Source organism: Enoplosus armatus, chromosome 12 (assembly GCF_043641665.1).
Source record: "Enoplosus armatus isolate fEnoArm2 chromosome 12, fEnoArm2.hap1, whole genome shotgun sequence".
Taxonomy (NCBI): domain Eukaryota; kingdom Metazoa; phylum Chordata; class Actinopteri; order Centrarchiformes; family Enoplosidae; genus Enoplosus; species Enoplosus armatus.
Genome location: NC_092191.1, coordinates 17,590,092 through 17,604,104, shown reverse-complemented (window position 1 = coordinate 17,604,104; position 14,013 = coordinate 17,590,092). Strand labels below are relative to the sequence as shown.

At 41.1% G+C, this 14,013-nt stretch overlaps 1 protein-coding gene across 1 annotated transcript in view; it reads right to left on the bottom strand.

Moving 5' to 3' along the window:
* The window catches only part of LOC139293966 (phosphofurin acidic cluster sorting protein 2-like), a 42,937-nt gene that overhangs the window by 16,461 nt on the left and 12,463 nt on the right, over nucleotides 1-14,013 (bottom strand). The window contains exons 2-3 of the mRNA XM_070915683.1: nucleotides 7,037-7,124; nucleotides 906-995 (exon numbers count right to left, since the gene is read on the bottom strand). Of these exons, the coding sequence (XP_070771784.1) occupies nucleotides 906-995; nucleotides 7,037-7,124 (178 nt within the window). The remainder of the gene's footprint in view (nucleotides 1-905; nucleotides 996-7,036; nucleotides 7,125-14,013) is intronic.

The following is a 14,013-nucleotide window of genomic DNA, read 5'->3' as shown; positions in this document are numbered from 1 at the left end:
GCCAGTCTCCCTGTACTCAGATGTCAGCAATGAACCAACATGGTGGATATCAGATCCTGCATTCTTACTGACTGAACTATTAAAAAAAAATCTTCTGTAGTCTGTCTGCTGGACTGTGGCTGAACTGTTGGTGAACGCTCATCCAGACATTGCTCCTCACCTCAACTAAATTTCTCTCAGAGAATCAGTATTTCATCCTCACACTTTCTCTTTTTCTCCTTCTTGTCTGTTTCCTCTGGAGTCTTATTGTCTCTGACTGCCAGAACTTGATCTTCATATTGACTTTTCTTGCCTTCTTGATCTATAATCTTCACACAATAATAGCTCGTCAGATCAACATCTTTTTCTAGACTTTACGCAAGTGGGATTTTAGCCTTTTTAGATTTTGCAGTTTTTGGTAAAATGTACAACTTTTCTATCTAAAAACGTCATGTCTGTTTCCCACAACTTGGCTTAGTTCACCTTTATAGCTGTCTAGCTATTCCATTCTGCAAATAGTCAGCATGCATGCAGTGTTTATTATTTCAAATATTCAAATAAAGTCATAAAAAAAAACCCATAAAAAAGTCATAAAAATTCTGCTTCAGTGACTTCAACAATGATGAATTCAACAATAACAACAGTTCTTCCTGACCCCCTACCACAAGAGTTAACACCTCCTCGGACCACAAAACAACATGAAGAATTGTGGTACAGGCTGATATGAAACAACTGAGCCCGATTTCGTCTTCACAGAATATTGTCAACACACATATATATAAATACACATGGATATTTTGAACTTAACACTTTTGCTAAAGGTTAAAAAGGGACACCAGTGCGGATAAAAGCTTCAACACAATCTTGCCTGTCAAGTAACTGCCATATGAGTGTGAGAATTCACAGTATAATGTCAGAGTGCTTGCCTGTAGTGAGAATGTGAGCTCCAGATCTGTCTCCATCAGTCCACTGGGTGGGAGGACATACTCATTTGATCGCAGAAGACGCTTAGAACCCTGGAAGACAAAGTAAAGCAAAGTTTCATTGGAAGCACACTTAATAAATGCTACATATAAACAATTATACACCAGGGACTTCCTGGTTTGTTTTGGCAGCGAGCTTGACATTGGCATAAATCTATTCTGGTATGAAACTGACAATCGTTTGTTTTGAGGAAGCAAACTCATTAAAATTCAGTATGCTCCCTTTGGAATAAAAGAAAATCCCCCGAAATCCCTCATCTTATGTTGCTTAATATGCAATATCTAGTGTGCAAGCCTTATTCTAGTACCAGACTGCTTCACATTCACACATTTATGCAGTATCACACCTTGAGGCAGCCCAGTACAAACAGTCCTCCACTCCTTCACTGCTTCCTAGAGAACAGAGCTACTCGAACAAATGAAACAGGAGTCAGATGCCCTGATTAGGAACATATCAAGAGCTGGTGTTCAGAGTTTTCCCTACACCGGTTTTCCTAACTTACGTAAGGATTCAAACCAGCAGCAACCGAATCACAAGCTTCAAACTCTCAGCTACTGCTGCCCCTCAGCATCTTAGAAACAACTGGCTAGCATTATTAATCATGCCTTGAGATGATCCAGATGATCCAAATGATCCATTGATCCAGGTGGAACTATGACTGTAAAAGTCAAAGTTAATATATTAGAGACGTTCACATATATTTATATAACTGCTGTCAGGTTGTATGCTGTTGCCAAGGATCTCTATTAGAAATTCACAGCTACTGTTTCAAGCTGCTAATCAAAACCAAGTTTAGTTTTATTATCTAATGCTTGCTATCCTGGCTGAGACAGACACATGACCTGAGCTAATTCTGGCAGTTGGCACAGAGTTGGTGTGGCCAAACAGCACAGGGACTTAAATGCCACAGGTTGTAGAAGTCTCTTCCAAATGTAAGGACAGTGACACACCGCGTGTCCTCAGAGGACCCGTCTCAGCCCTGAGCATGTTTCTCTTACGAGCCCCAGATTAAAGTTCCTCATCAAGTTACATTTTAATTCTTCAACCAAGCTTCTTTTTCCAACTCTTATAATCTTGAAACAGGGAATCAAAGTGTGAATGTGAGAACAGAAACAGCTTGTCAAGTCTCGGGTTTCATGATTTAATGTCAAGCTGTGAGTGCTGAAGACAGGCATCTGTTGTGTAATATATTTGGCCTCAAAGCTTAGTTCAGGTATCTGCTAAACCTGCCAATAGAATTAAGTAAGACTTGGTGAGCAGCGTGGAGCAGTAAGAATATCCTGTATCTGGCTTAATACCCCGGGGAGAAACTCTTTAATAGTCCGATGCAGTGGGCACGACATTGGATCCTAATGTCATCAGAGCTGCTAAGTCATGTAACAGATACCAAATGACGTGGTCGGGTGTGTACTGAGGAATCATCACAGGATATCAGAGGGTGTTAGCTTTATTTAAAAGAAATGCAGCGGTGCCTCTGCAGATACAACACATGCATGAGGACTTCAAACTTACTGAAGCATCGAAATGTTTCATACAGGCACAATGCTTTGTAATTTTTGTATTTTTACTCCAGTCTTTTTCGGTCTAATTGCAATTGATAAGTCTGGCAAAACAGAACTGACACCACACAAATCCATTTTCTTCTCCAGTGAAAATGAAAGCTCTTTGACGACTAAGCTGGTGTTATGGTATTCTCCAACTTCCAATTTTATCTTCTGCAAGCAGCCTCTGAATATTTGAGTGAACTGAATATATTTCAGGAGGCCATTAGCACTTTTGTCACAGAGAAAGAGAGCCCTGGGATTGATTATTAGCCCTGGTCATTCTTGTTCAGAATTTGTTGTTCTGTCGGTCTACTCTGCTCATGTGGGTTTCCTCCGACACAGATCTTCAGGTGAGCTAAACTGGAAACTCTAAATCCTGAAAAATAATGATCTAGTTGTAAAATTATGTATCTCTGGTACTATTTTAATACAATAATTACTTTATCAAAATGAAATACAGTTAAAGAAAGTTTCTCCACGACACAGTATCATGCTGTTTACGTCAAGCATCTGATGTCTCAATGTCCAACCTCCGCTTCCACGACCTCTTTTCATATGTCACTGGTACAGATTGAGCAGCTGAAAGTAAAGGGTGCTCTAGGTCATGGCCGGAGATGGTGGTTGCGATAAACAATGCTAGTTTTATCCAATAAACCAGTATAATGGCTGTGCAATAACCACTGATGTATCTATTTCAGATATGTAGTTATATTCCCTAAATGAGTATTATCTCAATATTCAACAGGAGATGTTTGCCTGATGGTACAATATCTGTTTTTTTATTTTATTTTTTTTACAATCTTTAGCTAATTATTCAGATCTTTCATTTCTCATACAATTCCACATCATACATGAAGTTGAAAACTTCCAAGTCTACAAACTTGTTCAAACACAAGCATGCAATACACATAACAGCGTTCTAGTCTGCCTCACAAAGTACAAGAACATTTCAAAAGAACATTTACTGCAATGTCAATAGTTTACCAAGCATGAAATGAAACTTGAAAGAATAGACACAAAGCTTTGAAGAACTTAAGGGAATAGAGAATATTTAGCTTTGCTGACACTTGCAAAGCATTCAGTAGTAATAAGCACTTTTTTAAATCCAGCCTAATGGCTCAATATGTTCCAGAGAAGGACGTGCTGACAGTACATTTGACAGTAGCTGCAGCTCTTGTTTTGTGTATAATGAAAAAAAAAAGAGGGTAAATCTCTGTCTGAGTCTGATCTTGTCACTAACTTGAGCTCCACAAAGAGGCCCTGTATGCACTCCTTTCTCATGCTCAGTGGCTGGTACAATGAATCAGGGCACAAAAGCTGAGCACTTTCAAACTGCCTGACATGTATTAACAATACAGGGCCTTGGCAAGGAAAGCTTGTACTGAATGTCCTTTGCCCCCCCTTCTCTCGCCCTCTCTCCCCTGCTACAAGCTTCTCCACTGTCTTTCTGGGGCCACATGGGGGGACGTTACAGCCCCTCTACTCTACCAAGCTCCACAAGCCTGTGGGAAAACAAGTTCCACTTTAGACTTCTTCTCAAGGTTACTTTTTGTTAAACATGTTAAATTCTCTAAATTGGCTCCCCTGTTTGCAGCAGTGACAGGAAGTGATTTAAGGTCAGGACAAGAGCTCATGCAATTGTATTAGAGAGGTTTTAAAGGCGTTCGAGGCTTCTGCTTTCACCCAACACACACCTATACAGACATGCACGCACACACACAATTGGATCATATCTGCAAATGGAAGTGCTTTGGACAGCGGCTTGCACTGAAATGAGGATTGCACGCCTTTCCCATCATAATCCAGCTGACATGAATGTCTGGCTACAACCTCAGGCAACTGCACACGGAAAAAGACAGGACACAAAATGCAGAATCATGGAGTGCACGTGCAGTACACCACGCTGTAACCCGATGTGCAGAAAATGTAGCAGAGGTTTGTCTGAGGAAGCTACTTGAAGTGACCCAGCGGTCTCGAGGGTGAGAAGAGACAGGCGACTATCTCCCAGGGAACACAGAGCCTCCCGGAGACTACACTGCGGTCTCATCATCCCTTCTGCTGTGGCTTTGGGAGGCCATCCAAATGGTCAGCCATTACAAGGGCTGTGCGTGCATGCAGGCCACTCAACCTCATGAGACCCAGAGAGAGAAAAGAGACGGCCACTGTATGCTGAACAGGGAGCCGATGACATGCGGTAATGAGGCTTTGTCATTCACTGTCTGAAAACAAAACCCTCTTATTCCCCTGTCATCTTCTCCAACTGTCTCTTTATCCCCTCAGTGTCTCTGTTCTCTCTAACCAAACCTGCTGGAAATTGCATTTAATGCTCCAGTTCCGGAGCTGTGGTGAACAGAGCTTTGCTCGGCTGTCCTAAGGGAGGCTCAGCAGAAATGGAGAGATTTCACGCTCTGGGGACAACGTAGCTCATGGATAAAGCCACACTTGGTTGGTTGCTTTCTCCTTCAGGATGACAGTAAAAGGAGGGGGGATGATTTGTTTCTCTTTAAATAGAATCACCCAGTACTGCATAAAATTTCTATTAAATTTCATAATGAGGGGGACAACATTGAGAGTGGGACAGAAAAATGGTCAATTACTGAGGCATGAAAGCAGAGAGCAGTAACTATAGAAACAGTGAAGTTGGTTAAAAAAAAAAAAAAAAGGGTTTGAAGTTTGAAGCCTCTCAGTCAAACAGCTACATAAGTTGTAAACCCTTGATTCATGCCTGCCTTTTTATGCTGAGTATTAATCATTGTCACAGACCTAGATTAGACAAGCTAGAGTGCAGTCACTGCAGTTTGGTTTTTACCTTTGTTCTTTAGTTCTTGTTAATTTTCCATGATGTTTTAGGTAAGATCAGATGTCAAAAAGTCAAATATGACCAAATATGTGGTTACTGCATTTTGGATTTGTAGGGCAGAACGGTGTTAATTGCTCTTGCCGATGTTCTCATGTTTTATTATTTTAATTGCCCAACACGGCATGCATATCATAATCTACTGCTGGCAATCCTTAGATCCACAAAATGTTATACAAAATATTTTGCTCACACTGTTGAGATGGAACAGACCCTTTCAGGTACAAGTTATAGACAAAGTTGGCTTCCTCCTCTCTTCTCACATTTAGGCCAGTCTAATTCTCTTCTGTGCGGATTTTCTGCGCAACTGCAATCAAGAAAGTTTGAATGACTTTTTTCCTTGAAAATTATTTCCACATGACCACCTCAGGGCAGTGTGATCGTATGTGTAAACTCAAGGTGTACTCACAGGCCTTAACGCTCTCTCAGAACCGACTGTTTCAGAAGCAGTGGACCATCATCTTGAGTTTGACAGTTGGGGTGCAGTATATATATTGCACTATTTCAGATCAACACTTGGGGTGTCAGTTTCTATGATTATGATGCAGTTGAAAAACAATAATAGTAATATGTTTGACACAATATTGGAACAATATAAGAAACAGTATATTGGTTCACAGCTGCTGTCTTGACCTATAAAAAACCAATCACTTTTTTATTTGCTTTATTTTTCTCAAATATTTTATTTCCTTTTCTTTCACAGTCTCCCATACAATTACATACACACAAAAATACAAAGACACGAGGACACTGACAGGGGCGGGGACTCTCTGCCAACAATATGGCAGTCAAGCAAAACATTACTCTGCGAGGGAGATGCTTTGTCTCGCAGTCTAAAAAGTTCCCTCTGTGCTCTAGGAAGACTTTGAATTCCATGTAAAGGGTAATCGCTGAACGTGTTGCTCCAGTGACGGCAAGGAGGAAACACATCTAACCTCAAGTAACCTCTGCAGCTATCGTCCCGCTACACGACAGCATGGAGGGAGTAAGTTGTAACTCTATCGCAGCAAGCAAACAAAATGTAAGCTTCTTTAGTGAGCAGCAAAGCTACAGTACCTGTAAAACTAACAGGGTTGTTCACACAAACACGTGCCAGTGAAGATGTTCACACTGTAAAACACACTATCTCCCTTCTTCTCCCTTCATTTACCCAGCCAACTGCTGCTTTTTGCAATTAATTATGTCAATTTTGCAGTATCTCTTTATTGCAATATTGGTAAGACATAAGAAGTGATATTTGGCATTTAAATCCTATGCGATGTGACCACAAGATGCATTTTAAGATAAAACGACCCTGAGATTAGGAAACACATGTTAGGACTGCGCACCCGTAGTCACAAGAATGCATTAGCAATCAATGTACGATGCACAATCCGTCTTAAGGTGCTAATGCTCTTGCTTAGAGTGGTAATGCAAGTCTGCCATTTAAAGCACCTGAGTGGATGTGACTCACCAGAGCTTCCAGTGCAGCTAAGGAGGTTTTTATCAATCGGCAGGATTAGTAGCATGTCTTATCCTCGTCTAGGCTTTGTGATGATGTTCAACGGAGCACAGCCCCAGCAAAGAATAGAGAAACAGTGAGCCACAGAGTCAAGAACGTGGCACACTGCTTTCAATTGTTTTGCAATCGAGTCTGTTACTCTCATCGCACACGGGAGATTAACCCACCCACCTGTATTTTGACAGCTATAGACAGGGAGTTCAGCTCTTTGTCCAGTTCTTTGAGGACGACCAGCTTTTTCAGTGTGAGGCTGCAGAGCCTGTGGGAAAGAGAAAGAACAAGAGACGGGGAAACAGAAACAGATTAGAAACATGGCTAAAACAATGTGACACGCTGTAGCATCTGAGGATGAAAAGCATGACCGACAAAGCAGCACTCACTGCTGCCACACTGCATTTCTACTTGTGTCTTTATTCTTTCTTTGGTCTGCAGGTACGATAATACCAACGACAGGCAACATCCAGGAATCATCAACGACTGGCAAGAAAGTGAGTGATCAACCGAGAAAGCAACTCTATAATCAAACTCTACTCTATTCAGCCTACAACTTGTTGAGAATGTGTGATGCTAAATCAGGATTCATATTGTCGGATTTATGGCCAAATTCTTCATGGAAGGTGACATGGCACAGATGCTTTGACAAGCCATAGTGCAGTAAAATGTCTTCAGTCAGCCCTGTTTCAGCATGCTGCTACACATTCAATCTGTTCATTATTAAATAAAACACATACCTACAAAGTACAAACAACTATATAGAAGTTAAAAACATTTTTGATTGGCACACTGGGCATTGGCACACTAATAGAAGAGAGCTGTCACACTGGATCCAGTATGGGTGAGGAACAAAGAAGACAAGTACAGAGAAATACACAGTATTTAATCAGAAAAAAGTACTATGTCAGAGGGTCTCTGTGGACACCTCTCCATGTTGCACAACACAGAGGCAGATGAAAATAAACAAGCAACATAAGGCGGCTAAGATCAGACACAAGCTCAATTCTGTGCTTCTTTCATGGGTCTACAACAACTTGTGACCTTTAAAAATCTCCCTCCTTCCTTTCACCTCACCTCACCTCACGCACCCCCCCCCCCCCCCAAAAAAAAAAAGAAAACCTTGCCTCTACAGCAAGACTCCCCACAAAAAGTCAACAACTCCCAGGCCAAGTTTGCTAAAACTTCCTCCTGACCCACTTTTCCCACCAGTCCTGCTGCATTAAATTGTGATCAATCTGAGCCAGAGTCAAAGGAGAGGAAGAAAGACAAAGCAAACAAATAGCTATCCAGTCACCCACTTTCCTTGAGAGCCTGTCTGCAACACTCACTGACTTCATTCAGGCACTCCCTGCTAGGCAAGTATGATTCACAAAGACCCATCACATTCAAGCACAAAGGAAACTGTAGTGTTAGAGACAACAACAGTGTGGGGGCCTGTTTAGAAATGAATATTGTGGGGCATAAAGAAGACAATATGGCACATGCTGTCTTTTTCTCTGTTGACTGTATTTAAGTTCTTTGTATTCTGGTCTTTCTTGAGTCTTAGAAAATAGTTGCTTTGTAGTCATGTTTACTGTGTAATGTTTCCAATGTTACAAATCTTTTTTTATTTTATTTTATGAACACACCCTCCAATATGCTCATTTCAGAGATTCAAATCTTTCAGCTTTGCATGCTGGGATTTCTGTCGCTGTTTTAACCACAGAGAGGATTTTCTGAAGAAACGAGCAGCTCACAACAACGCAAAGCAGCCAGGACATGAACTAACAAATGATCAATGTGTTCCAACCAACTAACAACTTAATGCAATTGTTGACTTCTTGTTATTCTGCATGTCTTGGCGATGTGCCATACTATACAAGTTCACACATACAGAAGATGCACATGGTTTGGCTTCCAAAATATGCTATTGGTCAATCAATATGTCATTACGTTGACTTTTATGTCTCCTTGTATTTTTGTGTCCTCTTTCTTCCTGAACAATAATACAAGGTTATGTTGTTTTCCCCCAGTTTCACTACCTTTTTATCAGCAGTATTTTACTTTCGTCGTTGCAAAAAAATGGCATTGATGAATATGTTTGTCTATAGTTTTCATTAACAAAATTACAACACAGCACAGAGGGAAAAGGAAGGAAGCTAGTCAAAGGTCATTAGAGCACAACAGAGGTTTATCCAAGCAGCCAACAGAATATATATTTAATGATGACAATATTAAATTTTCAACAACAGGAATGGGCCAGAAACTTGTTCCTGTGCAGAAGCTCCCTTTGGCCCAAATAGGTAAAGACACAATTCTGCGACATTTTACTGCAATCATTTGGGTGTTAAATTGCCAGTCCACTTGGCTGCGTGATTACCTAAGTTACCTCATGTGTTTTAGAATAACAAATGAATCCATTTGAGTAGTAGGAGTAATTAAATGTTAAACTTTGTAGGTAGCCCATGGATCCAGCTTGCTTTATGGGGAGGATGAGTCACCAGCCAGCCACAGCTTTCTGTCGGGAGGGAGGGAGGGAGGGAGACAGAAAGCAGGGCTGATGGTTTAACAACATCTCTATCCCGTCACAGTGCTCTCTCTCTCTCTCTCTCTCCGTCTCTGTCTCTCTCTCTGTAGACTGGGATTCACATGTAATTAAAAAGGCTGCAGGCACTAAAGGGGTCACCTAGGGAACCAGGGATTTTTTATTATTAGACAGAGGTGTTATCTCCACAACTGCCTGCCACTGTGTTGTGTTGCAAGTGAAACTCGTGGCCATCTGTTCTGGCCTGTTGCCAGTCGGTCAGTCAGTCGGCCTACCCAGTGCCAGTTCACTTTGCCACCCATTCAGTGACTACAGTGACAGACCAGGTGTCGCACAAAAACACTTATCATTGTGCTAAAATAGCATATACTGTGTGTTTGTGATTACACGAATATAGATGGGGGGGGTTATTTGTGGTATGGTCTCCCCTCCGCTCAACAGACACTGGCACACACTCAAGATCAAAATTGGGGCTGTCAGAAGCCGCTTGAACGATGCATTAATCCTCAATTTTAGGCACGTCACTCCCAGAGAGAGCCTGGGCTGGGATCAAAGCACGCCTCTCTGTGCCAAACAGGACCAAACCACAACAGGGTTATCAATCCGTAGAGAAGACCGGGTGGGTGGAGAATCTACACAGCAGTCTCCAGTTCAATATTGCTGTAAACAGGCGGTGGAAAGCAAAGATAAGTGATACATTTTCTGTCTGTTTCCCAGATGATAAGAGCGCATGGGGGAAATCCCCCTTTCAGTTTCGCTGCTTGCGCTGGTTAAGTCAACACATCGCCTGCCAAGTTCTTCTGATTGTTATAGACTGAGTTTATTGATCCTCACATGTGCGCTACTATCCTGGTTATGGAGTCTTTCTCTGGTTTTGATCATACTCAGAAGTCAGCACACATCGATGAGTGTAGAGAAACTAAAAAGTTGAATCAACACCTCTTCAAAACAGTTTCAATGAAAACTGAAAGGTAGAATTTATTGCGGTGCTGTTCAGCAGTCTGCATTCATTTTAGCTACAGCAGATGTACCCAATAAACTGGCACAGATGATTAGAACATTATCTAAGTTTGACTGACTGCGTCTGTCAAGCCTGTCTGATATGATGTTTACATACAAAAACAAACAAACACAGGGTACTAGTGTGCATGTAAACGTACTGACTAGGGCTGCAACTAACAATTATTTTTATCACTGAATGATCTATCAATTATTTTCTCATATGGACCAATTATTTAGTCCATAAAGAGTCACAAAAACAGTAAACAGCAAACAGTAAAAACAGGTGTCTTCTCACGTCTCGTTTTGTCCAATCAACACTCAACACTTTTTCCCCCCAATGCAAACCAGAAAAAAGCAGCAAATCCTCACATTTGTGAAGCTGGAACCAGCAAATATTTGACATTTCAATTATCACAGTTGAATTTTTCTGATGATCAACTAATCGATTAATCAACCAATCATTTCAGCTTTAATAATGACTGACCAAGTGTGGATATTAAACTTTCCTTGCTTCAACACAGCTACGGGAATAATAATGTAATGTAAAGTTCAAATTGTGTCACAGGTAGAGATCAAACCAACTCTAGGGCAATGCAGGATTCAGACTCATGTCCTTCCGCAGGCTAATTACAGTAAATGGGCAAATCTTTTTCTAGGTGACAGCTTCCATTAATGACATGAACATATAAAACAGCACAGTAGTGTAATATCACGTCAAAATGAACATTTATTGACTGCTGTGATGAACGGTGCCCAGTAGGTGCCTGAGCACTCTACAGCTAATAGGTTTAGCCTATATGGCATCACTGCAGCATGAGTAGTGCTGCTCCATCTAAGCCCATTAGTGCGTCCAAGTCACTCACTGTACCGTCACTAACTGTTGACCTTTTCTGCATCTAAAGTAAAGGAAGGCCATTAGATTACAAGGCCATTTCCCTTAGACTGCTCCAGTTACATACCAATGCTACTTAAGAAAGTATGGAGGTGGAAAATGCTTCTTTCTGTATGAAGTGTGAGGAAAAAGGCTTTGACAAGCTGCCTAATCTATAGAGAAAAGTCTATAAATCTAAAAGCCAGGACAAAAATAATCCCTATCTTTGATGTTCTTCACCTGCCCATCACAGCCTTATTATGGGCTAACCTAGGCACTATACACACCAGGTTAATAAAATGAACAAACAGCAAAGCTCTAATGAAAATAAAATCACCAGGACTTTTAATTCACTCCATATTAGACAGACAGCAGGTGTGCAATGGCATAAAAAGGAGCTGAGAGTTACTGTTGAAAATCATGTCATGTTATGAAAGATGGTCTGTCTGTAGCTACGCTCGAATCCTTTCACGTTTATCTGTCCTGGACAAACAAAACCACTTATCAGGCAGTACACTCAAACAGCCGTGGTCAAATATTTGGTTTTAGATAAGAGGCCTGTGATTGTGGGTTATATGGTATGGTGCACTATCTTATCTCGGCTTCTTCACCCATTTTCTTCACAGCAACAACAACAAAACTTCACTGGAACTGTGAAAGCTTCAAATGTTTGTTACGTTTCCCTCTGAAGTACAAGTTTAACACTTCATCACTTCAGTATAAAGCTTTTTTTTAGAACGACTGAATCCTCAGTGACAAAGAGGCTAAAAAGAATGCATGACACGAGTGTGCAACTGCTCCAAATCACCTACTGAAGCATGACACAGTCATGTTGTCATGTCTCTCTCTCCCTTCCAGTGCATACTGAAGAACTTGGCCCACCTGTATTGAAGCAGTGCTGGAACATCAGAGGAAACTTAATCAATTGTGGGAGCCAGATTAAAGGTGGACAGCAGGGTGGAAGTCAGAGAGCAGAGCCCAGGGACTAACACATTCTGCACAACGAATAATCCTTGTTAGCCCCTTTCTGACCTCACCCTCCCCTGAGTCAGGCTGGCTTTCATTAAAACACACACACACACACACACACACACACACACACACACACACAGGGCCTCACACAGATTTCTCTAGAGTCCGTCTCAAAGAGAACTTCTGGCCCAACACCAAGCTTCAGCCACTCGCTGCTTTGAGTTTGGTTCTTTTGGTAAAATGATATGTCTGTCTGGAGACTGCTTATGTGACAGAAGACATAGTTTATATTACACCGACATCAAAAGGTATTTCAAAAATGTACACCCCAAATGTGAAATCAACTCCCCAGACACTTAGCCCCGTCATCAGATTTGAGAAGATGTGATGGGAAGAATATGAGGCAATAATAATTTAAGTTGAAGGTGAGACCACAGAGTTTTCCCTCTGTTGATTACTTGTTTGTCACAACATCCCTCAAGAGTGTTTCTTGTTTGGACCGGTGTCAACACAAATCCCTTCTACATCATCATCCTTCAAAGCCATTAGTCCAAGATGTGCTGGTGTGTAAGAGTACATGTGGCTACTATCACTGTGCTATTTCTGGACCACTTTAGTGACAGCAGCATCTCAAATAACTTGTGATTGAAACACCCTTAAGTTTAAGAGCCTACAAAGAGGCAGCAGATACAGCAGTCGTCCCATGCAATAGTTCCACGACTGAAAAAAAGCTCTATGTTGAGATGTGGCTGCTTACACGAAGTGATTTATTTCAGCTTTGATTAAAAAAAAAAAAAAAAACATTTATAAGGCCATAAAAAAGTGAATCATGCAAATGTGGACATGGGTCCTCATACTACAAATGAACACGCACACAGAAAGAGAGAGAGGCCATCAAACCCTCTGAATTGAACGATATGCTGCCTAAACAAAAACACACTTTTGTAATTCTTTTCCCCCTGGTCAGCATTCTAGTTGATGTTTTGCCAGTTCCATGCCCGCGGATCACTGCACAGCGATTGTCAGAGGCACAAAGCAGAGGGAAGTGGAGGGTGGAGGATGAGTGATGTAACAGAGGGCTGAATGAAAAAGAGACTGTCTATGTTTGGTATGTGCTGGGGGGCTTCCAAGCTTGGAAAAAAAAAAAAAAAAAAAAAGACTTCAAGTCATGCTTTTAGTGCTTTCAATGTACTATTCCTCATATTCTCTGCTTGAGATGTGAATGCAGTCACATTCTTTTAATAAAGCATGCTACATAATGCCCTGCATGAAATTCTTAAGGAAGCAGTGTATGGTACTAGCTTGTATGTGGGGGATTGACCAAAAAAAAAAAACTCTTTCTCTCCAGTCAAGGCCCTGGCTGAGGAAAGCCATAGCATTTCATAACGCTATTATTTGTTCATGTCTAGTTGTATAATTTAGTCCAAATAAAGGGTACACTAGTCTAAAAGCTACTTCTTCTGAATATTTTATTCTCCTACAAGAAAAACTGGGGTGAATCTATTCACGGTGAGCGCAAGCCTATGGAACTAGCGAGATGTGCTCAGGCAGCAATACACGCAAGTTTCTGTTCTTTATTTTTTATATTTTATTCATAGTCTTTCAATCAAAATGCAAACAAAGGGGAAAGGCACAAAACAAAGCCCTACATTCTCAAATGCATGCCCACACCCACGTAAATGTTCTTCAATAAATTAATCCTTTTTACATTTTTGGCTTCAAATTCACAGTTTCTATACAAAGACGGGAAAGCAATGGAGAACTATTAGAGAGGGGACAGAGAAG